General features: G+C 40.4%; 1 protein-coding gene across 1 annotated transcript in view; it reads right to left on the reverse strand.

The window, feature by feature from the left end:
- The window catches only part of snd1 (staphylococcal nuclease and tudor domain containing 1), a 245,423-nt gene extending 218,940 nt beyond the window's left edge, over window positions 1–26,483 (reverse strand). The window contains exons 1-9 of the mRNA XM_042511217.2: window positions 26,229–26,483; window positions 22,977–23,126; window positions 21,918–22,038; window positions 20,889–20,970; window positions 13,689–13,849; window positions 11,405–11,496; window positions 10,115–10,273; window positions 9,906–10,012; window positions 8,833–8,923 (exon numbers count right to left, since the gene is read on the reverse strand). Coding sequence (XP_042367151.1) covers window positions 8,833–8,923; window positions 9,906–10,012; window positions 10,115–10,273; window positions 11,405–11,496; window positions 13,689–13,849; window positions 20,889–20,970; window positions 21,918–22,038; window positions 22,977–23,126; window positions 26,229–26,303 — 1,038 coding nt within the window. The 5' untranslated portion in view covers window positions 26,304–26,483. The remainder of the gene's footprint in view (window positions 1–8,832; window positions 8,924–9,905; window positions 10,013–10,114; window positions 10,274–11,404; window positions 11,497–13,688; window positions 13,850–20,888; window positions 20,971–21,917; window positions 22,039–22,976; window positions 23,127–26,228) is intronic.
- Window positions 26,484–26,734: the final 251 nt, after the last annotated feature.

Genomic DNA, 26,734 nt, shown 5'->3' on the forward strand with positions numbered 1-26,734 from the left:
CCAACATTTGGCACTAATGGATTTAAAGTTAACTGGCACTCTGTACCATCAATGTTATTCAAAGAGTACAAAGTTCGGTACCCAACCCCACTAAGAGGTGCCAGATTTTGAGAACAATTTAAAAAGTGCCTGCAATGTGTAACATGCGGCTTCAGAGGCGTTTCCATCCTGACCAGAATACAATTCTCTGAAAAAACAATGAATTCCTCTTGTGGTTCCATTTAAAGATTATGAACATTGTGCAAAATGATGTCAATCGGCAGCTTCAGTACACGAGATTCAGTTTTACACTTCTGTTTTTAAACAATAATGGTGGAAACCTATGGCTAAGGCACTGTGAAAACATTTGGCAGGAGATAACTTCACCTGCTTCTTCATCAGCTTCACTTAAGTCTGGTGTGGAAATGCCAACATTGGTGCATGAGTGGAAATGTATGGAAAAATGCGCATTATGACAGCAAGTTGTAGACTAACTGAATATGAAAAAACAGACATTTTGTTGCACTTAGTTTTCCAAAGACATCTCAGGCTGTTCATCATCTGTTTTCAGAATGTACTTATGTATACTAAAAGAGAGGGAAAAATATGGAGGTGCTGTTGGTTTTACTGGTCTGGTCAGCTTGAGTCCATATTGGGCTAAATGTGGCCCAGGACCTTAAATGGGTTTAACACCCCTGGAGCATACAACTCTGAAGATTCGTGACTAAAATTGTGTGTAAACACATAGACAGAAATGTGCATATGCATTTTTTTAGTCAAATTTGTGAATTGCATGCATGAAAGTTTCTGTTTGATTAATCCTAATCATTGTAGAGACTGATGCATGTGCACAAGCCTTATTTCTATTTCCACCATTTGCCTTAAATGGATGTAAAAATGCCTTTAAACACATGTTTGCATATTGATAATTGTGCGCTGCAGAATCTCAATCATTCTGATTATTAAATGTCACAAGAATGATTCATTCATATATTAAAACTGAATTAACAAAGTACTTCACAGTTCAGAATAAAATTAAACAGGAAGATGATGATGCTCAAGATGAAATTCATCACTCATAAATAATTTTGCTTCTGATTGGCATTCGACAGAAGCTTGTGCAGCCTGAAATTGGCAAACAGCTTAAAATAATGATATTTGTCAAGTTATATTTAATCTCATCCTTGTCATATAGCCCGCAGCTAAATTCGTGTGTACGCCTAGTCTGAAGTCTGTGAGGTGTGCGCATTATTTCTTTATAAATACCAGTTTAGATGTGGTTCCCAAAGAAGAAAACCACTGGCAAAAGCAAATATAACTGAACCCAATCCATGTATGTATTTCTATGTGCCTGAGCCCTTCCAAGCAAAAAGACAGATTGGGGCTATAATGTGACTGAGATGGAGGAGGCATCCAAACCCAGAGCCTTTAAGTAGGCCGCTTGCAAGAGACTGAGAAATCAATCGCCCTACACATGTTGCCACCCACATGTGCATTAAATGGCCTCATCATCACTCAAACTGTGCTTCATATGTAGGCTGTGCTCAAGCTGAAGTCCTCAAAGTGAGAGATGCCGGTCTGAGCCATGTTTTCCAGCACAATTTGGACCGTGTGGGCGTTTGTGTGGCTGACTGTGTGGTAGAAAAACAAAATAACCACAAAAAAAAACCTTTTTAGAGATATTGAGATTAAATTGAAGCTTTTTGGTAGCATGTATGGCAAATCCAGGTGTATTAGGTTCTTTGGGGAGATTCATTATTTCATGAAAACAAATCAGACTGCCATTGCATTTGCCACCAGAGAACAGAAATTAGACCAGCCCACATGCTAAATAGGCTGCCCACAACAGCAGCCAAAATACATCATATACTAATCACTGAGCTGAGTGGGAGCGATACAGAAAGAGACGGAGAGGGGGGGTGCAAAGTGTGAGTGCGAAGGGGAGCACGCGTGCACGCAGTCGACATGCACACATGCACGCACACCAGCCTACACAAATTCACACTGTAACAAGGTCATTTTGTGGCCTGCCCGAGTAAATAAAGTGCACGGGAGAGAATGTGGCAGGAGCAAAAGGAAAACGGCTCAGCATTTACTGGCTAATTATCAGCCGGAGGAGGCGAGACGGAGAGAGGCGAAGGAGGACAGATCAACGCGCTGAGATAGAGGAACAGAAAGATGGAACGAGCCAGAGAGACGGAGTGTAATCTCTCAGCAAATATCACAAGAACAGAGACAGAGGGAAAAGATGGAGAATAGATAGAAAAATAGAGCAAAAAAAAAAAGTCTTTGCAAAGTAGCTGCCATGAGGGTCGAGTGAGCAGGCAGAGAAGACAAATAGGCGGGCGAGCATGACTCACTGGTCTGATCTGATGCTCGAGAGGTGGGGATCTACTGCCACCCTCTGCCCGCGGCCGACATGACATCTGCAGTGGCCAAGATCAGTCACAGCGAAAAGGAGGATCTTGGCTACTGTTGGGGACTGTGTTGGTTGTCACTCGAATCCATTACGTTGGTTTTAACCACAGGGGCCGAGCGAGGGCTCAGCTTGGACTTACTCATTACTCATGTCAGATCATCGCCCTCAAAAGCAACACCTGTGGCAGCGGTTCAGTCTTGCTGCCAGTGAAGCTGATTTGTCACCCAAATTACATGGTTTCAAATAAACTAGTGGTGGTTGTGATGCTATGATCAACACTTCAAGTTGGCAAGAAGCCCCTGAGTGCTGCTGGGGGGGAAAAAGCGGCTGATTTAATGGTTTGTGGAGACATTATCCTGGGAAAGGTACCTATAATCTAGAGAGACTTGCTGACTTTAATCGCTTGACTGATTTTAACTGGGGCACGAACCAATATACCCTCTTCTCATCATCTTCTCCAAAAGTGACTTTTTAATTTCTTAAAGAAGCTGTCTGACCTTGCCACCATTCTGTCTGACTTATTTTAACTGGGGCAAACTGTAAAAAGCCCTCATGCCATCTTTTCCCCTTTTTACCCTGAATAAAGTTTACTTTTCTCTGTCTTTCAAACAAGACCATCAACTGCTCTAACGCGCCAGCGTATTAAAGAGCAGAGCAAGTTTTTTTTCTTATACACTAGATATATGTGAGAGAATATATCATTACACAGCTAAGTATTATCAACGAAAGAATATTATGTAAAAAAACTTCAAACTGATTTTCGTCAAATCAAAGCACAAACTTTAAAGGAGCTCTATATGACATTCAGAACAACACACAAAGCAGCAAACAAATATTTGCTTTGTAAAGATATGATGGAGTAATGGTGTCCTTTGCAGAGAATGAGGTCCTGCTACCTCTGGTTTTTGTAATTTAAACTTCTGTGTTTTTTGTGTGGCAGCCGGTCTAGCTGTGCGTACATATTGGTGCATGTGAGTCCCTGTGCGTGTACACAGATGCCTAGTTTATTACCACTGCTCTGCACTGTGCTCATACCACGATTACCGCTATTAGCGCAGTCTCAACCCACAGTGACAGGATGGCATCTTCACAAAACTGTAAGGTGGAAAACACAAAAAGCAGGGCTGAAATGCAGCTTACCACAATTATTAAATCTTTCTGCTCTCAGGCGGTGTGTGCATGTGTTTTAGGCGGAAAGAAATTGTTTGTAATATAGTGCAACATTTCACAGGAGTCATAGGACTCTGTTTACTGACTGGCTGTGAGTTTGCTCCGGCCGAAATTTGCAGCTAGAAGTTAAACACAGAAAATGCACTGAGCAACAGCAAACTGCTGCGAAAATAATTACATTCTTCTGCTGCAAGTGGCAGGGGGGTTCATGTGTTCATATTATTTGCGGCCTCAGTCAACATGTCCCAGGAGTCTCAAACTCTGCTTCATGATTGGCTACAGGTATTCACTGGCCGCATTTTGCCTCTAAGAGTTTAACTATGCCAGACGCTGAAAATCCACCAAGCAGCAGCATACTGCAACTCCCAACAAACATAACATTTTTTTCGCTGTTGAGAGGCATGTTCATGTATTTAAGTCGGGAAGAAATTCTTTGCAACATGGGTCACATGTCACAGAAGTCACAGAACTCTGTTTATTGATTGGTTTGGCCTGTTTACCAGCAGGTTTGCTGCACTTTGTTATAGAATCAAACAGCTCGCAGCACAGACGTTGCATGACAGCTCGCCACAGGCCGCACTCTGCTGTTGCTCGGTGTGTTTTCGGTATAATGCCCTCCCTTTGGTTACCCCCCAAGTTAACACCCTTAGCTCTGTCAGCACTGTTACTGTTGTTGGCACTATTTGCGCTGTTGCTGTGTGGCTCTGCTGCTGACCCTGTGTTTCCCCTGTCAGTCTAGCTTTGTCTGTACCTTTGTGGATTTTATGTGATTATATGTGATAGACTGGACTCTACATTTTATGTGAAATGAAGATGAACTTTGGTATGACACTGTGGCTGGCCCTGTGCCTCTTTAATTTCCGTATGTATCACCATTAGCTGCTAGCCCCAAGGTCAGCCACAGCTGTGATGAGAGCTGTGTGCAGACAACCTCTAAATCAGACACTCAAAATATCATCTGGAGCTCCTTTAAAATGTAACAGTTGCAGTCTAATATTATGTTTAATGCCATTAGCTGCACAAGTTTTGAGTGTATCCTGTTGCTGTCCACATAGCAACAAAATGAAAAAAAAACTTTGTTGTGTTGCTGTGCACATGTATTTGCACTAGTTAAAAAATGTATATTGTACTGCATTAGCCTACGCAGTGTGAGTTTGAAAATATCTGACATCTGTAATGGTTTCACAAATACATGCATTCTTGCCAAACACACTGCTCCTCTTCATATAATCCTCAGACATCACAAACACTAGTTTTCCATATTCTTGGTCGACCTAAAAGCAACATTGGTGGTGCTCCTGACAAGCTAGTGATGAGAGGCTGGTAAAGGGGTTTACACCACGTCACCTTTTATCCATCACCTCGCAAGTCGATGGTTACCCAGGGGAGAGGAGGGGAAGGGAAAGGAAAGGAGGGGAGAGGAAGACTATTGGGGCATGGCCTACATCCACTTCTACGGTCCCAGTAGAGGAGGGAGGAGAGAGAGGCGAGACAGTCGAAAAGTAAGATGCGTCAGCAGGATTGACTTGTGGGGATTGGACCTGCTCTGCCTCTCCACTCTATCCATCACTCAGATAATAAGAAGTGAAAAGGAGAGTGGACGAGAAGACGAGAGGAGTGTATGATGATGGGATTGATGGATAGATGTGTCCCTCAGAGAGTCGGTGCATTGCAGTATTAGGTGCCGACAAATGTCACAGGGACGAGTACGGAGGGGCAATGACAGGCCCGAGTAACCTTAGCCTGTCCGATATGTACTTAGCTTTAAAATGGCACAAGCAGTTGCAGGGTCATCGTGACGTTTTCCATCACAACTGTCACTGCCACTTCTGACAAAAAAGTTTTTGGGCTCACATGGTCGCCACGCCATTTCAGTCCTTTGACACTGTCATGTACAACTTTTCAAACTCTAAGATCACATTTATTTTACAGAAAATGGTTCAATTTTAACGACAAAAAATTGACTGCATGGTACAGGAGCATAGCTTATTATTCTCAAAGCAAAAAGATTAACAGTAGCAGCTAGCCTCCTCTGTGGCTTGCATTTCGGGGGACGGCAAAAGAAAGAGGACAAAAAAGTCATGCAGAGATCAAAAAGTGCAGCCAGGTCTAAAGGTTTAACGTTTTTTTGTGCTTTTTATCAATCTAGATTGTTTTGGTGTGAGTTGTTGAGTGTTGGAGAAATCAGCTGCAAATGATGGCTGCCTTCACTCAAATATAATAGCTAGATGGCACTCGGCTTGCACTCAAAAAACCAAAATATACATTTAAAAACTCAACAGCAATGTCTCTTGTTACACAGAGATTGAGCTATAGTACAACTGCAAAATCCCTTCTTTACGCCGCTTTTGCATCACGACACAGGACCAAACAACCTCAGCGTCATGCCGCACCAGTGTGATTTTAGACAGCATGCAGGCATGATATGTAACAACACCATCGGCCTCAAGTCTGACATAACGTGCCAGTCAGCAGTGTTTTATAAACAATAAAAATGGCAAAGCATGGCAATAAAAATTCTTTACTTTCCCATCCTCTGCTCGGACAGTAAGGAGCTTCCAGACCTTTTTCAGCAGAGGTTCGTCTTTGAGCTAGCTCCTACTTGCTACTGGCTGCTTTTCAGATCTTTGAGAAACCGGTCGGACACATAACACATCTCAACCTGCTTACAGTCCCTTTTACACAGATGTCAATTTGGCGCTGTTACTACCTCCACTGCCAGCTTAAGGGCAAGACAACTCTGTGTTCCCGATCCATGATTGTACCCTTTATATAAAAATTGTGAGGCATAACAAGAACGCAACATTCCAACCATAAGCAGGTAATTTAAAAGGTGCTAATTTCTCTTTTAGGGGTCGACAGATTATCAGCCTGACAAATTATTGGGTATATTCGGCATTTTGTCAACTACCTGTATCTGTAATTATTTTAATGATTGCCGATAAAATTAATTGATTATAAAGTGCAAAGAAAGTAACTTTTACTTTGTAAAACCTCACAGAGCTATTTTTATTGATTCGTTTTTTATTGAAATTTTCACGACTTTTTTTTTTTTTTTTTTTAAGTTGCTACATTTGCTAAAGGCATTTAAATAAAGTTTTGTCTTGGAGTTTGTCATATTCCAAAACTTAAATACTGACAAATATTTTAACTTTTATTGTAAATGCATATTGGTTTCAAATATCAGTTATCAGTCTCATTCACTACAAATAATCGATAACAGCCCTGAAAAGCCGGTATCAGTCGACCCCTCGTCTTTTTCCAGAAATCATAACCCGGGTCCTCGAGATAATCCGCAGACCTTGTTGTCAGCAGTTTCATGTAGGAACATTTTTTTTAATTACCAAACTACACCCCCAAACTGCATCATCATGTAAACTGAAGCATGCACCTAGCACTGCTGAGCGAGCTAATATTACAGCTCAGCCGCGGAGGATGCCATTAATGTTTACATCTCACGCTGTAATGAGCTTCTCATCAATGAACAGATTCAAGCTTCGTTCAGTATAAAGAAAATAGTTCCTACATGAAACTGCTCACAGCAAACTCTGTGGATTATCTTAAGTAACCAGGTCAAGATTTCTGGAAAGAGACTTTTTTTTTTTTTTTTTGGCGCTTTGAGCACAACGAGCCAAGTACCTTCACGTTTCATTATACTGAAGAGAAGGCAGACGTCTCAACCACTGATATCTCCAACCCTCAGCAACTCACACCAAAACAACCTAGACAGATAAACTGCACTCTAGGTAAGAGGAAAAAAAATGTGTTTTTTATTTTGGGGGTAAACTGACCCCATAAATGGGTGCAGTGCTGCAGCTGTTAAAAAAAAGGGAAAAAAAAGCTCACGGAAACCCGAGAGAGGACAGGCATAGTCCCAGGGATCTTGATAATTCACTGACTGTCACTTCTCATGTCTTTTCATCCTTCTTCCCCTAAGTCTCCCCGTACCTCTCCACACAAACTCACACTTTCAATTTCTTCCTCAACCCCCCCTACCTTTCTTTCTGCTCCTTTCATACACCCTCCAGAGCTCACCACCAAATGTTCCCTAACCCCCCCCCCTCACTGCCCACATCCAGCCCTCTTTTATTGAGGGGGTTCAGAGAGATCTGAGAGCAGCTCACACAGATAATATAAATGTTTTATCCTTTCTCTAGCCTCTTCCTTCTGACTCAGGAAAAAATATACATACACATAGATTCTTTTTTGGCGCCTTCTTTATGGCGTGTGCAGTTTATCAAATTCATTCTGTAAGCAGATTTCCAAAGCAACACCTTTTATGTAACCCTCTGGCTAGCCATGAATTTTTCAGGGTCTTAAAAGTTCATGGTCTGGAGGGAGCAAACACAGACAAAAGACAAACTTTAGGAGGTATTAAACTTTTTTTTTTTCATTCCTAGAGAAAAAAATATATCATCTGCAGGGGAAGGGTGCAAGTCATCATCAGAATACACACAGAGGGGAACAGATTTAAAGCTGATGTTTTGGGCCTGGAGTTGCTTTACTACATTAAAGCTGCAACTTTGACACTATAATATGTCAGTTTATGGTTAAACTGTATTACTAAAATGTATCAAGGAGTCCGTCTCACTTGATTTGAACTAATGTGTGCTGACAACTAGGAGGGAACACAGTTCTGTGTACTTGATATTAAGGACAGTTTATTCCCCTGAGGTCCTGGCCAATAACCTCCAAAGCTAATATCTCCAGTTCTTGGCTTTTGGGGGTCGTTGTGTGGTGCTGCTGCTACAGCATACGCCAGCGATTTGGCCCTAATTTGACTGGGGAGTGCTTCAAGGTTGCTGTTAAGCATTCCTCCTAGTACCTTAAGTGAAGGGATTTTTATTTTTTTTATTTTTGTTCAGAGGTGGGGGGGTGCAAATGTAAAAATAAGAGGTGTCAGGAGGATATAATTTGTTAGAAGCCTCAAAGTGGCTCTGCTTCTGCTGCAGTGCTGGGAGAAAATTGGAAACACCGCAGCAGACATCAAGTGGTGGAAGCGAGGGGGAAACAACCGGCCTCTGCTCAGCACTGAAGCCAAGTCTTATTCACGCTGGATACTGTTTGTGTGTCATGCTGAAAGTTTTATACCTTCCTGCTGCTTTTTTTCTCCGCAGTTCAAAGATAAGCAAGGACTTTCTAGTGAAGCAAGATGATAGAAATTGAAAGATATTAATGTTGGGGGGGAAGTGCCAACTAAAGACAACACCATCACCAGTGAGACACAACTTTAGAGGGAAAAAAAAGCGACTTTAGGGCCTCACCTTAGCTACAAATTGCCTGTCCTTCTGGTCCAAGTTGGCTGTGGGTGCCACATAGTCTTTCCAGATGCGGACCTTGCGCTCTTTAGCAGATCTGGCCAAGAAAAAGAAAAAAAATCACATAATTATCATCAGTGGTAGTCCTCCACCATTAGCCAGAAATACATAGGACATAAAGGGCTTAATCAAGTGAATAACAATTATCCATTTGGCTGGAAAAAAAAGCTACAAAAGCTCATTAAAGTGCAAAAATTTCATCATGATTAGCCCATAGTCATTGCTGCCATGATTATAGGGAATGAATATCATTGCAGCCGAATAGAGTGGGACTGTTCATCTCAAGTGGTGGTGGCATACATTTGCATATCATTTCATTTACACAATTAATTACACACATCAATTACGCAATTACTTTTGGCATGTGCTTTCATTTTTTCTCGCAAATCAGTGATGTCCAAAGCCAAATACACTGCAAATTCCGACAATTTTTTTTGTATGTCAAGTGAGCATATTTAATAATGTATGACATGACAGCTTGTCTGCCATTGAATAAAATGCAACAGTGATATGGGAATTGAATTAGGAGTAGGGATGAGCATTTTTAAGTAATTTCTGTATCTCACAGTGACCTTTGACCACCAAAATCTAAATCAGCTCATTGCTGAGTCCAAGCAAATGTTTGTGCCAATTCTGAAGCAATTCGCTAAAGGCATCATTGACATACACTAATCGTGAGAATTAGACAGAAGCAAGGTCACAGTGACCTTTAACCACCAAAATCTAATAGGTTCATGGTTGAGTCCAAGTGGACGTTTTTGCCAAATATAAAGCAATTCCTTCACGTTGTTCTTGAGATGTCACATTGATGAGAATGGGATGGACAGACAACCTGAAAACTAACACTGAAATCCAAAATGAGTACTTTAGTGCTCATGCCCATCCCTTATTAGGAACCAACAACTTTTTAACAAATGCCCAAACTTAGTATCAAGACCTGTGCACTATTCAACAGTTTTGAAAAACATTTGACAAACTGTAGAAACTCCCATTCAAGAAAAGGTCTGTTTTCTGCGTACCTTTCAGCAGCTCTGAGTTTCTCAGCTCCCTGGGTGTACACAGCCATGGACCAGTCCACACAGCGGGCAAAGCCTTCCTTCAGTAGGAGCTCTGTGATGTTACCATTCTGGTAACACAAACAGGGAAAGTCAAAAAACCACCTAATGAGATAAGAGAGCCTAAATTTTGAAGGCAATTCCACCTCCAGGTGCCGTCTCCTGCTTCTTACCGGGTGAAGAATGGTGCCCAGGATGATCTGGTTGGGGCAGCTCTCCAGTATGATCTGAACGTCTCTCTGCAGAAGACGGGATTCAGTGAAGAATTTGGCCTCTGCTGCGAATGGCTCCGGTGTCTCTGTACCATCTGCTTCCCGCTTGAATGTGGGACACTGAGGAGAAGAAAAACTCACATCAACACAATAATAATCACCCCTCAATTTGTAGGTAATCTTGCAAGCTATGTAATGTGTCAAAATGTGCCTGCACACATTTTGACTGTTGCAGTTCCCAGCAGTCAACCGGTGCCTCGAGGAGATTTTTTTGTGCACACATTCTTTTGATATGATCTGCTTTTTCTGTGTACTACTGTTATCCACTTTTAACCGATGTCACCTTGCTGTACATGCTATCTGTATTCTCCTTTGAGCGGGCCAAAACACCAGACAGATATAAACACAACAGGCGCAATGAGCAGACAAGCCTTTGAACAAAGACACAAAGAACAACTTGAAATGAATGTAATATCTTCAAGTGGGAGATGAAAAAGATTAGCTATCTTGAGTGGCCCATTGGCAAATCTGGGCTTGGTGAAAGAGACTGATGGGAAAATTTAGTGGAGCGGATATGACACTGCTAGAACAAACACAGACTCAGAAGAAAGGCAAAGATGAGTCACTAGTCTTTTTAATGTCTTTTTTATATATATATTCATAATAAGAATGGACCATCTACCTGAATATACTTTATTAATAGTCTCTGTGAGACGTGTGTGCAGGAAACTGACAAACATCAAGTGGTTAGCCATTTATGCATATATTTTTTGTATTTATTTGCTCACAATTTATTGTTACTGTTGTCTCCAAGTTAAATAGAAAAACTGGGGGCTCGATACAGAAACATTCAAAGAATGAAATCCTATCTTATCTTGGTTAAGATGACATTTAGGATGTTTGGTACTGCAAAAAAATATTTTTCCTAAATGCATTTAGAAAGAATAAATCCTCTTATTTTAGAGTAGAAATTTAGCCACTACAGAAACCTCCTAATAAAGGGATTCGACGGGTTAAGAATCTTAAGGTAGGATGGTATAGCCCCTGTCCTATAGTCAAAAATGGCAGCAGCACTTGTTCAATCTGTATGGCAATGACATGAACACAGAAATATTATGATTAAGATAAGGTTAAGGTTAAGAAAGCACAAGCACAAAGGATATTTTTATGTAATGAGACCTGTTTCCCCAAAATAAAAATGCAGTTCCCATTTCACCACATCTGTAAGTGCAGGGAGTGTGTGGCAGTTACCTTCACTCCAGACAGCATGACAGTGACCAGGTAGTGGTCGGGGAGCAGCAAGGCACGAACAACACTGCCGTCACGCACATGCTCGATGATGGCTGGGGGGGAGGAAGGAGAACAGAATGTGTTAGTGTTTGAGGGAGAGGAGAGTGTGTCGAATTACGATGACCACACAGACATCAAGCTCATGGACTAGACGCGCTTATTTGTGGGCAGGACAAAACTTTTACTACCTTTTAATTACAATGTGTCATACTGAAAAATGTAGGGTGATGACTGACGGACTTTTTTTAACTTGCACACCAACATTTCACAATTATTTCAAATATGACAATATTTCACATTTGATACAGGTCATTTAAATAGCATATTCTCTTGCAATATTCCAAATTCTGTCTTTTTTTAACAATATAATGCCAATATTATTCAGGTTTTAGGGAGCATTCCTAGGGCATGTATACAGCACATTTCAAATGTGTCTCAGTTCCCGTTCTAACCTCTTGCCAGTTTGCGGTCAGCTCTGTGCGTTGTGCGCAAACTAGCCAACAGTTTGCAAGGCTGTGGGGGCAGAGAAGCATATCCAAACGAGAAGCCCACATTTACGGTGGGAAGGAGAAACACACCTACCTTAAACATAATGAAAGACTAGGATATCAGCAGATTTTTGGATATGTGCAAAAACGTCAACCAAAATGGCACAAGCGCCTCCAGCCTTGCCACTTTTCAGTATTTTGATGTGATTAATGACATGTTATGGTTAATAATTGGAGTATGCACAACTGCATGTAAACAGGGATATGAGTGGAGTATTCATTTTTATTAGTCATGTAAATAACTTAGTAAGAAAATTCCTTTTTTTGAAATAAGCAAAAAACTAGATATTCTGTGCTTGTAAACTTAAGATATGATTCTAGTAGGAATACATGGTCCAAGGCTACTCAGTCCACACCAATAAAAATCTGAATTTATTTTAAACAGTTTTCTTCATCCTGGCAGGACTGTTAACTGCGAGTATTCTCTTTTTTCAACAATGCCCTGCATGAAACTCACTGAATTCAAAACTCTCAAATAACCTGTGATCTAACAACCACAGTGTTTCACTACGGAGCAGAGACGAGATGTTAAAGATCTCTCTGTGGTCCTTCTCAAAGAGGAGAGAGTCGTGGCCTCTTTGAGACTGACTGTGTAGACTTTAAGTGATACTCCAACCACAGTCTTAATCAAACACTCAGTACTGTGGGCCTAACGGGTTGCTTGGAAAAGGTTTGCAGCTTCCTTCCTCACAACATAAAAGGACTGTGGTCAGCTTGAGTGACTGCTGTCTGTGTGCAAAGTGTGTTTGAAACTATTTCTATCGCTGGATATTTTTGACACGTGTCCTGACATAAACTCTAGCTGACCACAGCCACTTTTTTCTTTGGAAACAAGGAATCTACTTATTTCTAGATCTTGTTTTCGCAGCTACTTTGCACGCCTACAGTAGTGACTACTTGATCCTAAAAGACAGACTTTTGGAGTATCACTTCAAAGGTTTTATACATGCTGTATGCAACATATCAAGGCTTGAGGCACAGCAAATTTATTCGAAAAGCTTTTGAGGTATTACATTGTGTTTCTCTACAAAATCATATCACTCAGCTGTTGCTCCTGACCTCTAAAGTACTTAAAGAAATTGGACAGGATGTGAGTCACTTGTGTGAAAGGCATTTCACGCCTAAATGGCATTTTGATGATGGGTTCTCTCAGTCTCTATACGCCTTCTTTTTGTATGCCTCTATATGTGTCTGTATAAGCAGATGAGAGAGAAATTGGTATTCTGGCATTCAGCCACAGCATCTCAGCGCACATTTTACGAGCTTCGGCTGAATCTCTTCTTCCAATTTCGAAACAATCCTAACCGTCTCTCATGAATGGTAAGAACAAGAAATAAAAGAATGAAAAGGCCCTCCCTCTGTTCATTTCCCCATTCAATTAAAGGGTAGTGAAATGAGCTGAGCCACTGTTAACGGCAGTCGCCTGGAAATGAATTGAGTGGCACATTATACCTCGGGTAGGGTCAGAGATGAGAGGCTGGAGGAATGAGCCGGTGAAGGGTGATACACTGCGTGCCATTACATGCCCTGAAGTGGATATTTTGAACCGAATATCTTCAACCAGCCTGCAAATGTGGCCTTTATGGGAAAATAGAGGCTTATGTAATATTGTGTGCTTTTATATGCCATGTGTCTTTGTTTCCTCGGCCAAGCTTTCTCTGGATGAGTGTGTCAGTGTGGATGTTTGAGCTCATTACCATTGATAGGTTTCTGGTGCAGGGAGTCGACGAAGTTGCGGGGATTCTCTATGGTGTACTTCATGTCGCGGATGGTGTGTGTGCCGCCACCCTCGCTCCACAAGCCCTTCTTGGAAGCCTTTGACTGGTCCTCCAGTTCACAGAGTCTGGCCTGGTCTGGACTGGTCACACAAACACACATAAAAAGGAAAGTTTAAGACACAATAAAAGGAAAACCCTAAAAACACGTTTCAAACTTTGGACAACTGTTAAAGTGATAAAATCAATATGTTGCGCTCTGTATGTGGAGTGAACAGAAGTTGGCTGGAAAGATTTCTTACAACACGACTGTTTGGCTTTCATCCATTTGAGTTTCTTGCTGCTGTTATTTAACCACTGAATGTAAAAAAGTTGGCACAAATATTTTCCATCTCTTTCTAGGCCATCTGCTTTGGAAGAACTTGAATGCAGCCACAGTGTGAAGGCTAAACATCATAAGATCAACGGTTCGGTTCATCTGATTTCATTTGAACAGAATGGCATCTTTAAAAGGTTGTTTTACTTTGTAAAACAATACAATAAACCATGAAATCTCTGAAGCAATTTTATTCAACTTACTTCAGTTTATCAGTTAAAGTGAACCTCTGTGTTTTTCATCCTGGAACTGGGTTGGAAATTAGCACCAACTACCAGCTAAATGCTGGTAAAATATGCAAGCGGCTGCTACATTTGCTTCACTCACTTGCCCAAAAACAATGGTAATCAATTGTGCGGCTGGTAGACTTTCAAAGCCACCACCTTCATTGGCAGATGAAAAAAAAAGTTCATTTCCAACCCTGATTTGGACCCTATTTTCATGTTTTTTTCTGTCTCATTACCATTTTTTTTTAAATTGTTCCAGTATTCAGAGAGATCTATATAGCCAGCAGCGGCAAAACAGGTTGCAGTCTAATCCCAAATTAACTTTGATTTAATGTGTTTTTGCCACTGACAGGCTCAGATTGTTATTATGTGTCTGGCAACATAACAGGAAGGAGACTCCAGATAAATAATTTAACATTCATGAGGAAGAGACAAAAAACACATTAAAGAAAGCATCTCTCTCAATACTGGTCCAATATCAAAAACGACTGCTTCACTTTTTTTCTTAAGGTACATCTTTACTGTCATTAGTAACATTGTTATCAGTGATTATAGTATGAAATATCCATAAAATATAACAGCTGACAAACTGTATAATTAGGCCAAATAATAAACGCAATTAAAGCAGGAAGTTTGTGCAAAACAAGCAATTTGGATGAATTTTGAAATCATATAAAAGCCTACCATACATTTTTGTTACACTCCTCAAAATTAAGAAGGCCTTGCATTCTCTAATGAAGATTTGGTGACCCCTATGTTGGGAACCAGTGCCTTAGACACAAAAACATTGGCAAATAGAGTCCAGCTTGACAAATTCTGACGTTTTCCTTGAAGCAGCATGAAATCTGGCCTGCTCCTGAAACCTGCAGCTGAGTGAAGCTGATACTGAAACTCTCACAGATGGCTTTGAACAAGCTTTAATAAAAATGCTGCTAAAGAACACTGCTGCACTAATACCTCGAGTTATCACATTTAAGTAGGTGACAAACACTTCTACAAAAGATCAGAGGGTCTTTGAGTGCTATAAATATCCTTTGAAAGCCTGCTTGAACAAAAATATAAAGCTCAGCTTGTGAATTTCACACCAGTCAGACACGGATAGCCACTGTAGCTAACAAGCAGAAAAAGTTTCAATTGTAGTTGCACCCCTTGTTAACTTTAACATGTTTTAACTGCTCTGATCCGGTCTGTGTTAAAACATGAGCTTGTCCCAACAGGCAAATATTAGCGTTACAAGAACTACAATTACAACAACTTGCAGCCGACGCGGAAGGTCGTTTAACTTCTATCAGGTTGGCTTCATTACAATTCATCAAACTGTACAGTTGCAGCTTTTCGGTGCGACAGAACTGTCACTGGTGGTTAGCTTCAACATCTACGAGGGCTCATTAAAAGTACAGGACTGCATGTGTACTGGTGTGGTGGGGCTCCATCTTTGTTGAATTAAGTGCTGTTTCTGACAAACTGCACTGTTTTAGTGGCAACCAGCTGATGACCAGATTAAAACTGCCTCAAAAAAATGTATCCGAGCATTTTGCAAACAGACAATAACAGTGTTTGACAGCTCCTTCAAAAGCTACCACGCAGCTGGCTACAAACGCCACAATTAATTCCATGCTGGCTCTCTAAATTGTGCAGCCTAATGCTTTCTGAGGGCCCTTGTACAACTTTAATTATTCATTACTTCAAATGGCCAACAGGCTTTTGTTTTTCCTAGAAGCAGAGGCTGTCCGATTGATATGGGGGTAGCAATGGTGACTGGAGCTTTTTAAAAAAAGAACAAACTCAATGTTTCACATCTTTTGCTGCCTAAAAGACACTGTCTGCTTTCGAAAGGCAACAAAGTGGGTCTCAATTAAAATGCCACACACATAAACATGTATGTAGCCTGTACTCCAGCTGCGTGTGCCTAATTGGGCTTTTGGATTCCTGCCCAAAATTCGTCCACTTCTCTTTTAACTTCAAATTGAATCAAAACAGTTTCTTGCTTACTGAGCAACAACGGCGAAACTTTCTGTGAGAAGTCGATTGCGTTTAAGCTACTTAGAATTTAAGAGCTGCAAAGATGGAGTTGAGAGAAACTAACAATGCAATCAAAGAAGGCAGACGGGAATAAATGGGAAGCAACTCACAAGCAGAGATTGGTTAAGATATAGAAATAACTTCATGTGTGGAGGCAGATGATAGTGAAGTTATCCGTGTCTCCGAATAGACTGGGTTTCTTTTTAGGTCAGCAAACTCCTTCCAGCCAACACATTGCTTGAAATCAAAACGGATATTGATGGGAAAGAAAGTGCGATACTGAGAGGCTACTGGAGGAACAAGGGCCAAGACAAAAAAAAAAAAAAACGTTATATTTGAACACACTGTAGGCTACATCTTTCATCTCCATGTGGCTCCCTTGTGCAACCAAAAATACTTTAAACACATATAAAATGTTGAGCCTTAGCGAACCGTTTTGCAGCTCCCTGTTGTCTTTGTACAGTTTGAAGAGGGTGTAGGAAGTCGTGTTCCCCAGCGTGCTTGACTGGAGGGGTTCCGCTCCTAGTGAGCAGCGCGGCCCAAATGAGCACAGTTCATCCCCCCAGACGTTCACACCCCTCAACCAGAACTCCTCTGGGGCTCCAGTTAAAAAGGAAGCAATGGGGGGATTATAAAGCACAGTTGGTTTCCATGCTAATGTGGCTCCCTTCTGCTCAGATGGGTGGGCGTTTAATATAAACCAATCAGTCAAACCCTCTGACTGTGCCTGTGGTATTGCATTTTCAAAAGCAAAGTGTATAGCCGTGGAATCTGACCGGTTTTCAGCCACCTCGGTGAATGTATAAAGCATTTTAAAGAAAGAAGCAGTCTGACTGAGATGTAAGGAGATTGATGAATGTGTCTGTACCAATCACCGGATGGCTCAGCACCAAGGACAGCATTTTTCTATGTCGGATCAAGTGAAGGGGAAACTCAGTCAGATGATGAAGCCTCCAACGGCAAACCAGAAAACTCATCTGTGTGATTTAAATAAATATAAATCTGACTGACACTGACAGCTGCAATATTTATCAAGAAGCCAAAGCTGACAGAAAAAAAGATCACATAATTCATTAATGGTAAACTTTTAACTTCAAGACTAGAATATTTTTGTTGCACAAGTCAGCAAGATTTAAAATTGCAAGCAATAAATGATACCCTCTGTACTTGCAAAAGTCCAAATTATGACTTTGTAGGGCAAAAAAGAAAAAAAAGAAAATTCTCTACACAGTGAAACTAATTAGTGAAGGGGAAACCAAGTGTAAAAATCTATGTTTGGGTGAGTACAGAAAAAGTTCTGCTGGAAGAATTCAACTCAGCACTACATAAGACACAAGATTTAACCACCAAATAACCATGCTGAAGGCTCTGAGATGAGCCGGAGCCAAACTATACACATGTTCTGAGGAGTTGCACTAAATCAGAGCCTTTCTAGGACTATGTAACTGCAACCACAAGAGACATGATGATATATGCTATTTGAAGCAACAGTGCTGTGATGTATTTAGTGAACGCTGAGGAGGCTATACAAGAAAGCACGATACTAGACAGCAAAAACGCTATAACAAGAAATCTGTATAAAGGCCCAGACAAATCAAAACCGACAGCAAATGACTGGTAGTGATGACAGATGATTGTTATATCGTCTGTGTCTCAGCCAAAAACTGCAAAGACTACAGTCCACAGCCAGCTAGCACCTACATTTCGCATCTGCGTGAGAGAAAATAACTCTCCATATCAGCAGACAGCTGTAGTCTGTGTTCATGATTCAAAATAGGAAACTAAAAAAAGACAAACAGAATCAATATAACATGTTAGCAGTGTTAATGTGCTAACCAGTTAGCACATTAACACAACCCCATGTTGACAGAGCGAAAATATTTACTGTACGCTAACACAAAATAACACTAATAGATACATAATGTTTCTGCTTAAGAGCTCAATGGCTAAAAAAAAAACATAAAAATCTTCCCAAATACAGACAGGTTTGTTTTGATCTCACTTCCTCTTGACTTTGTCATTTGCTTGTTCTCCTTAATTCTGTTTCTTTTCCTGTACACTGAGCTGAACCGCAAACAAGAGTGATTTTATTCACAGACTCAGCTGCCTCCAACATCCTAAATAGTCCAAAAACAGCCAAAGAGGACAAACTAGTGCCAAAGGTGCGGGACACAACACAAAACGAGGGCAAAAGAGGCTTATCAACAGCGAGACATCGACTGATGGCAAATCCTATCAGCTTGGTGTGTCAGGGCCCTAAAGCTGGTCCTTCAAAAAAATAATAATGGCTGGTTCTACATCTGAAAATGCAAAAACAAGGGCAGATTTGCAATAGCTGCAACCACTTAGGTGCATGCAGCCCCCCTTTACCTCAGCCCCTTTTAGCCGATTGGCATTAACACAAACACACACCTTCACCTCTATACCAAATTTCAGCCTTCTAGGGCAAAAACTGTTGCTGTAAAGGAAAATGTTTGCGGATTGACCGACCAGCCAAAAAAGAAACCCGCTATAGAGCTGCTGGTCACTGCAAAAACTAATTGGTATAAAAATAATATATGGGTGTCTGCGCAGGTTATTTAGATGGAATCAATCCTCTGTTTCAATGTGGCACTTCAAGGTGAATCTGCTCAAAACTGGGTGAGAAGCACTCAAAAAAAGGCAATTATGCACAAAAAGCTGTTGATTTTGTTAACACATGATTGTTACATATTTCGTTTTCTAAAACACCTTAAAAAAAAAAATACATAGACAGAAAAAAAACATCCAATCCAATTTATGTTCTATTTGTTTTGTGAGTGGCAGAGCAAAAGTTTGTTCATTCTTGCTCTAATAACCCAATGAAAACAAGCCCTGAACAACTGTGCCCCAGCCTGCTGTGGTGCTCTGCTCAACACTCGCCCCAGCACTTATATTTGTGAATTGGCTGACCGTTTAACTCAATGCGTTTAACTCGACGCGTTTAACTGCGGTGTCCGAAGCCATCATCGTTATAATCACCTCCATAATTACAATCACATCACAGTTAGTGTGATCAACGTAGCCAGTCACGAGGGGTAATGACATTGGAAGCTGGTGCACTGAGGGAAAAACTAAAGGCCTTAAGTCCTCAGTGAGTAATGGGCCTCCCCTTTGGCCAAATGATGCCCGCTTACACTTAAAGCATCATTTACATTAGCGCTCGTTCTGGGCCATTGCGCAGAATGCTTGAAATGGGTCATTAGTGGCAAAATATTCACATCATCTCTGCTCATGTTGGAAGATACAAATGTAGCAGCATGAGTCAAATTGCTTGTAATGTGTGTAATGTGCAAATACTGCCACTGGGGGGGATATACAGTACTTTGTCATATAGTGCTGGGTGTGTGAGTGTATTTAGGGGATTACTGTGTCAGGGCAATGTTGCAGAAAAAGGTTTCAGAGGGACGTCGTTGAAGCAGCAGGGTAATACTGCCACCATCTGGGACTCCATGGCTCAATCTCAATTCTCTACAGTCTACTAGTTGAAGTTACGTATGTCTCCCTGCAGATTTACCAGTGTTGTGCTGGAGATTACATCATGTTGCCAAAAATGATTTCCTCCTCATTCTGTGAAGTGTAGAGTTGAGGTCCAAAAGTACTTCAACCACAGTGAATGAGCACAATTTTGGAAAGACAGCATATCAGTCTCTTGTATGATGACACCCTCGAGGTCAGCCATGCCAATGTAGCTGATTATTGCATCATAAGAAATAAAATACTCCAAATACCCCAAAGAGAAACTATAACAGTAAATTCCACAGAATGAGAGTCTATGTGTGGCAGTAGCTGTTGACGACTGGGGTGGGTGCCAGATTATTTTTTTTTAATGCTGTGTCTCCTCTCTAAATTCTTAAGTTTTGCAGGCAGAGCTCGTAATTAGTTTTTCTTTTTTCCTCAGCAGCAGTTTGTAACTCTCAGAGTGGATAATTGATCTGTCAATCTGTTCTGAGCTGATCAGATAATTGGATGAGAGGGGCAGCTGCTGTGAATGAAAGCCAACTTTTAAACCCAGCATAATGAACATTTAGGTTTCAATTTTAATAAACCTGGCGTTCTGCTGCTCTGTCTTCTCCCAGAGTCAGCTTTGCAAACTGATCTTGCGATGATTTACCACTATTGTGTGGAGGGCTACATATTGTGTATTTAAAAAGACAAACCACGAGCCATTTAAAATCTGTTTGAGGACCATGATTGGCCCCTGGGCCAGACTTTGGACATGCCTGATGTATGACTTATGTTACAGTTGCATATTGTGTGGGATATTTGGGTAAAATCCAATCAGAAAACAATATTTCGTCTAAATGTACTTTTCTTTTTGAGTCAATTTACCAAAAAGCAGAGAGACAGAATTACCTCTTCATTCACATTCTTCCCCATTTCATGCTAATGTCTAAATGCTCTAATATTGAGTGTTTTACGCCTGATGAAACAGTATTAAGCACTTAAAACTGCATGTGTCGTGCATACAAACCGTTAGTGTCAGCAACCAAACAGTAACGCATTACAGCATAAACACAGAGGCAAAACTCTACTTACTTGTTCCCCCTGATTCCTTCCCTGCGGACTGTGGCGAGGCCCTCTTTCACCAGCGATTCAGCAATGTTCTCTCCTGCTGTGTCTAAAATGAGAGGACAGAGAAAAAAAACACCTCAGTAAAAGGTTTTTTTGATTTGTTTTTTTTTTTCTTTCTTTAGAGCTGTGTGATTAAAATTACACAGCCGTTAGCTCTGGTCGGGTAATCTGATTGGACCAAGAGGCAATCATGAGTGCTGACATTTAGGATAAGAGGGGCATTTAGCTATACAAAATCATGTTTTTGCAGGTGTGCTGATTTAACGGTTGATTACAAACAATTCTCAGTTAAATTGTACTTGCAGCTGATAAAACAGCAGCAGGTACAACTTCCCTTAGAAATACTTCACACAAACTTTTTGTAAAGCAGGGTATTTAACAACTTTAGCACAAAATATACAAATTATTTTCTAAGAAGACCCCTGAGGTACAATGACTGTGCATTACTGTGTTACCATTGATTTCCACATCACAAGTAGGTTTAATTATTAATTATATATAGCAATATAATTCAGTGTTCCCTCTAATATAATTTTGCTTTATTCTTCAAAACCAAATTGCTAATAAACAAAGAGAGGTAAAGGAACATTTGTGGAACGAGCATTTGCATTGTTCAGACCAGGGGTGGGGAAAAAAACAATATGGCATAATTGCACAATATTTTTTAGTGTGGCAATATTGCGCAAAAATGACGCAAAAATTTATTTAAGTGAGACGAAGGGACTGAAACTTTGTTAAATAAAACAGTTGACAGAGTTTTCCTTTGTGGACATACTTTTGCATCTGAGAAATGGCTATAAATCACAATATACTGCAATATGTCACAACATATGTTATTGTAATACTCAGCATATCGCAACACATTTAAGATCGATCACAATAATATTGTATAATGACGTAAGTATCGTGATAATACGATATAACTGGCCCTATGGTGATTCCCATCCTTAGTTCAGACCAGTTTGTAATTTCAGGTGCATCAGTCAGACTCACCTTTCCCCAGGTATACCATGCCGTACTCTCTGCCCAAAGCGGTCTTGATTTCCACGGTGAAGCACACTTCTTTGCCGATTAGCTTCTTCCGCAGGAACTCTCTGGCTTGAAAGGCCCATGGCTACAAAACAGATAGGAATATTAACGCACTCTTTCATAGGGAGATCGAATTAAAAGTTTATCACAACTAACCAAGGTGTATTTTGACTCATCAGTGTCAAACATAGTAGTTTAAACAGGTTTAACCGTAGTTTAAATAACATTATTTTGCATTATTTTCTGACTAAATGACAGTATAAACATAGTTGGTGGTTACAAATGCAGACATTTTCCTTTCATCTCTTCACAGCTACCAGACACATTTAACAGTGCACAGTAATGAAGTGAAAATAATACCCACTTAACACAATAATTACAGCATGATGATCATTTGAGCAAAAACGGCAATAAATCTGCTTTTTAATGAGATCATTTCTTGGTTAAAGCAAATTGTGTTTGAAAGTCAATTTCAATATATTATAAATATATATTATTGCTTTTTTTTTCATCTGATTCAAGAAAAAAAGATGACTGGTTGTCAAGACAAAGTTGGAAATGTACTGAGAATGAAAAGCAGATGTTTCAGTCATGCAACCTTCAGATAATAGATAACAAAAATTAAAACAGTAAAACAGATAGCAGTCTGGCTATGGTAAATAAACTGATAGACTTTTCAAAGACGTGGAATGAAAACGTCAGATTACACCGGCGGCATCTTAAAGCCTCAGTTGATTTTATTTTTTTACATTATCATTTATATAATCAATCATGGTCTAAACACAAATTCACACATAATTACTTCTGCTTGATGGAAATGAGGATAGCAAGTCATGTGACAAAAATTCCAAAGCTAAGTCTTCTCCCCATGGTAACAAAAAAAGGATGAACACATCAGTACTCACCCCCAAACTGGAATATAGTAGTGTTTACTGCAGGGCTACTGAGCAGGACCTTATTCTGCCTTTGGTGAACACACACAAATATAAACACATACAAACACTATGGGATAGAGCTGCTCACCTCATCGGGGGTGTCCTTGGTGTCAGGCTGGCCCTGAGCGGCTCGACGGGCCATGGCACCGGCTCGGATATTACTGAGATTGATCTGACGCTCCGGGGGTGGGCCACCTCGAGGCTGGCCCCGAACAATGATGGCACAGCCTGACAAGACCTGAAGAGATCACAATAAAGACTGTCAATCAAAAGGGGGGGGTCAACAGTAAGATATTTCACTCTGCAAATGCAGATTAATATCTTCAAACACAATCTATTTCACAGGCCACAAGCACTAAGAACAACACCAGACCACAACATCTGTGTGGAAGAAAGAAATCAGTGGCAGCCTTTAGTTTCTGTTTCCTCTCACACAAAACATACGCTCTGGTACTTTCAGCAAACCGTTATTTGCTTTGCATTGCGGTAAGTGTCAATCTGATAAGCCCTATGGGAGGGTCACAGAAGTTTAATTTGAAAAAGGCTTAACATAAAAAGTACAGTAAGTAGGCAAATAAAACAACCAAGCCTGCTGCCTGTGTGGATGCAAATCATCTGCAATTCACAAAATCACAGTAGCGTTATTAAAGCAAAATGTTAAAAAATACGTTACAGGAAACTGTAACTGCTGTAATTGCTAGAAAGCAATTTCACATTGCATGTTGCCAAGGAGACAGTGTGTCATTCAAATGCAAGGTGAGATCACGCTATCTGATAACGTAGCTAAATACAAAAAAAAAAAGATAACCTACTCTTGGGTTTGACAACCATGGCATTTACACGAATCTGAGCAAACACTTTTTATCTGCAGACTCTCCAGTGTGTCTGCGGGGAGCATCACAGAGGGGCTGTTGATCTAAGATGTGAGCTAGATAAAGTCTTTCATCGAATCACCCTTATTTCCCACTATCTGACTCAGCCCCTACAAGTATAGGCTAAACAGAGATGACTTGTAATTTTTATACACTGACCAAGCATGGAAAAAAGGGGTACTATCCCTCCCTCTCTATAAAAGGGACAAGTTGCACTTGGTAGGCACTGCACGGCTTTGATCGACTTGCTGATAACCCCCTTAAGGACCAGAGTTGACTGTATCAGATGAGGACCATCACTGAAGGTTGTGTAAATATCAATTATGTATGTGTGCACAATAAATCAAAGACAGACATGGTAAAAGTTGCATGTTAACTTGATTTTTTTTTCTCTCACCGAAGTAATTTCAATCCAGCTACTACTGTAAATAATCTAGTTCAGTTCTGTTTTTGTCAACTTTGAATAGTTAAAAAAAAGATCATTTCTGTCATTCTCTGACTTGGAGAAAGTTTGTGTTACTTTTAATCTCTCTAAAATTGACTACTGTAATTCCTTCTTTACCTGCCTAAACAATAAATCACGCTGACGCCTTCAAATTGTACAAAACACCACAGCAACACTTAACTGAATCAGAAAAAAAGAAATCACATAACCCCCATTTTAGCAACCATGCATTGGCTTTCTGTTAACTTTCAGATTGATTTTTAAGACTTTGAGTATACATCTGTGAACTTTTATACCTGCAAGCAAACTCGGATCGTTCAACAAAAATCTACTAATAGTCCCTCAATCTAGACTTAAACTAAAGCAGACTGCTTTACTGCCAGGACCCCAAAACTGGAACAGTCTCACTGTTGAAATTCATCTTATAACCTCAGTGATGTCTTCTAAAATCTCTACTAAAAACTTTTTATAAAGTCCTGTTTCAATCATTTGGTTTGTTGTTGATGTTTGTTCTTTTAGGAGGGTGAAAATAAATTACTTTATATAATTTCTGAAGCACTTTAGTAACACTCTTTTAAATAGTGCTACATATATAAAGTTATTATTACTACTAACAGATAATTCACAAAACCAACGAGTCCTTTGGTAAAAAACACACACACACCCACATACATCCTTCTCGAGGGAGCACACCGGTACTAACGTGTTTACACTAGTTACCACAGATACAAAAATAGCCCTTCTTGCAACCCTAGAGACACCTGTAATTGTGTTGTTGAATATGCTTTCTGTGATAAAGTACAATCACCTTTTCTTACTCATACTCACATCTGAATTAATGTTTGTTCCAGTCTGTTTGTTTAATGGTGGCATAAAAGTGGGCAGGTAAAACTAAAGCATTTGCTAAAAAAAAATGTTAACTTAATCTAGTTGAATAAAGCCTATCTTGTTATACCAATATCTGAGTTAATATCATTGTTGCAGTCTGTTGAATGGTGGCATACAGAAAACTGTGGGCACAATCCCAAGTCAAACTAAGGCATTTATTGAGAAAATCTTAACTTTATCTGCATGAGTTAAGTCTGTTTTGCCATTAGAACAAAGTAGCAAAGCTAATCTAAAATCACAGAAGGTGAAGCAACATGTGGAGACTGCACAGCAAGATGAATGGGAGATTATAGGGGCAAGAAAGCTGTAGCGACGTGTCAGTTTCTCGTGGTTGGTTGTAACCGGCACATTGAGGGGGAAATGCTGTGTGACCCGCAGAGTCAGAACACATTAACCGGTGTCTTGAATCATACATTTCCTCACATTATTAACGGGTACTTTAACCGCTGAAAATATGACACAATAGTATTTCTAGGAAATGCTTTGAGGGACAAAAATGAAACGTTATAATGAGTAGCTTTAAGCGTTAGCTTTCGTGCTATTTGGCTAAATGTGAATTTTGACAAAAGATAGTTTTATTTGCGCAAACGCTGTCAAAACCATGTCCAGCACACGCACAAACTGTGAACTTTGCCCATATAACTTGACAGTTAACGCCAGTTAGCTAGCTGGGAAACTAAACATCTGTTAACGCTGCAGCTAAGTCACTAAATTTCCAACCACTATTAGTGCAAATAAACCAACTTTGTCACATCATAGTGGACTATCGACAGCTTAGTAATTGTCTCTACACTTCACATTTTCTCCGATATGGTTAGTTTGAGTGACTTATAGCTAACTAGCAAGATAGCAAACATGTGCTAACGCATATTGGCTTCAGTTCATTAGCAGGCTAGCTAACTAGCTAATGTTAGCTGGCATGCTGCCGCAGCCAGGTGAGCTAATATGTTAGTGACAGTTGTTAGCGACACATTGTCGACACTGGTATTTAACAGGAAAATGCATTTATGTCGTTTAATAAGTTTAGTTAAAGTTGCATGATAAAAGACAGTTAGCTTCATTACCCCACTAAGCTAACTAGCTGTACCCCTGCACACACGGAGTGAGCTCACACACTCATAGTCAGTATTCCTACCATTTTCACAATTCCTCTTTGCAGAGCAGCAGCCGGGGCAGGTGCTGGCTGAGCTGGGGCCGAAACAGATGCCATGTCCAACGGTTTGAGATATTAGCCTTAAAGGGGTGACCAGGTAAGGGAGCTGGGACTCTGAAGAGAGAGACTGCTCTACTGAAAGCCAAGAGAAAAAGGCTGAGCACCGATCAACACACACGTTATACCGGAAACACACTTTGCCATGCATATACACACACGTCAAAATCTTTCCGGGTCCGAGGAGCGCAGTGAATGGGAGTGAATGGAGCCCCTTCTCGACCGCACTGCTGATTTGAATTAAACATTTCCGGGGCAGGAGGTGCGACACGTCAGCATAGTGTGAACCCGGCTAATGCTGCCTTCAGGGTGGGTCGGATTTTTTTTATTTTGATCCGAGCCTCACAAAAACATTTGGCGTGATCGTGCAGAACAAGGATGATAAACTCTGTTGTAATGTAATTTTATGTCTAGCAAAATTCTTTATCCAT

This window comes from Plectropomus leopardus, chromosome 22, assembly GCF_026936395.1.
Source record: "Plectropomus leopardus strain MGB_pleo_1.0 chromosome 22, ASM2693639v1, whole genome shotgun sequence".
In the NCBI taxonomy this organism is placed as follows: domain Eukaryota; kingdom Metazoa; phylum Chordata; class Actinopteri; order Perciformes; family Serranidae; genus Plectropomus; species Plectropomus leopardus.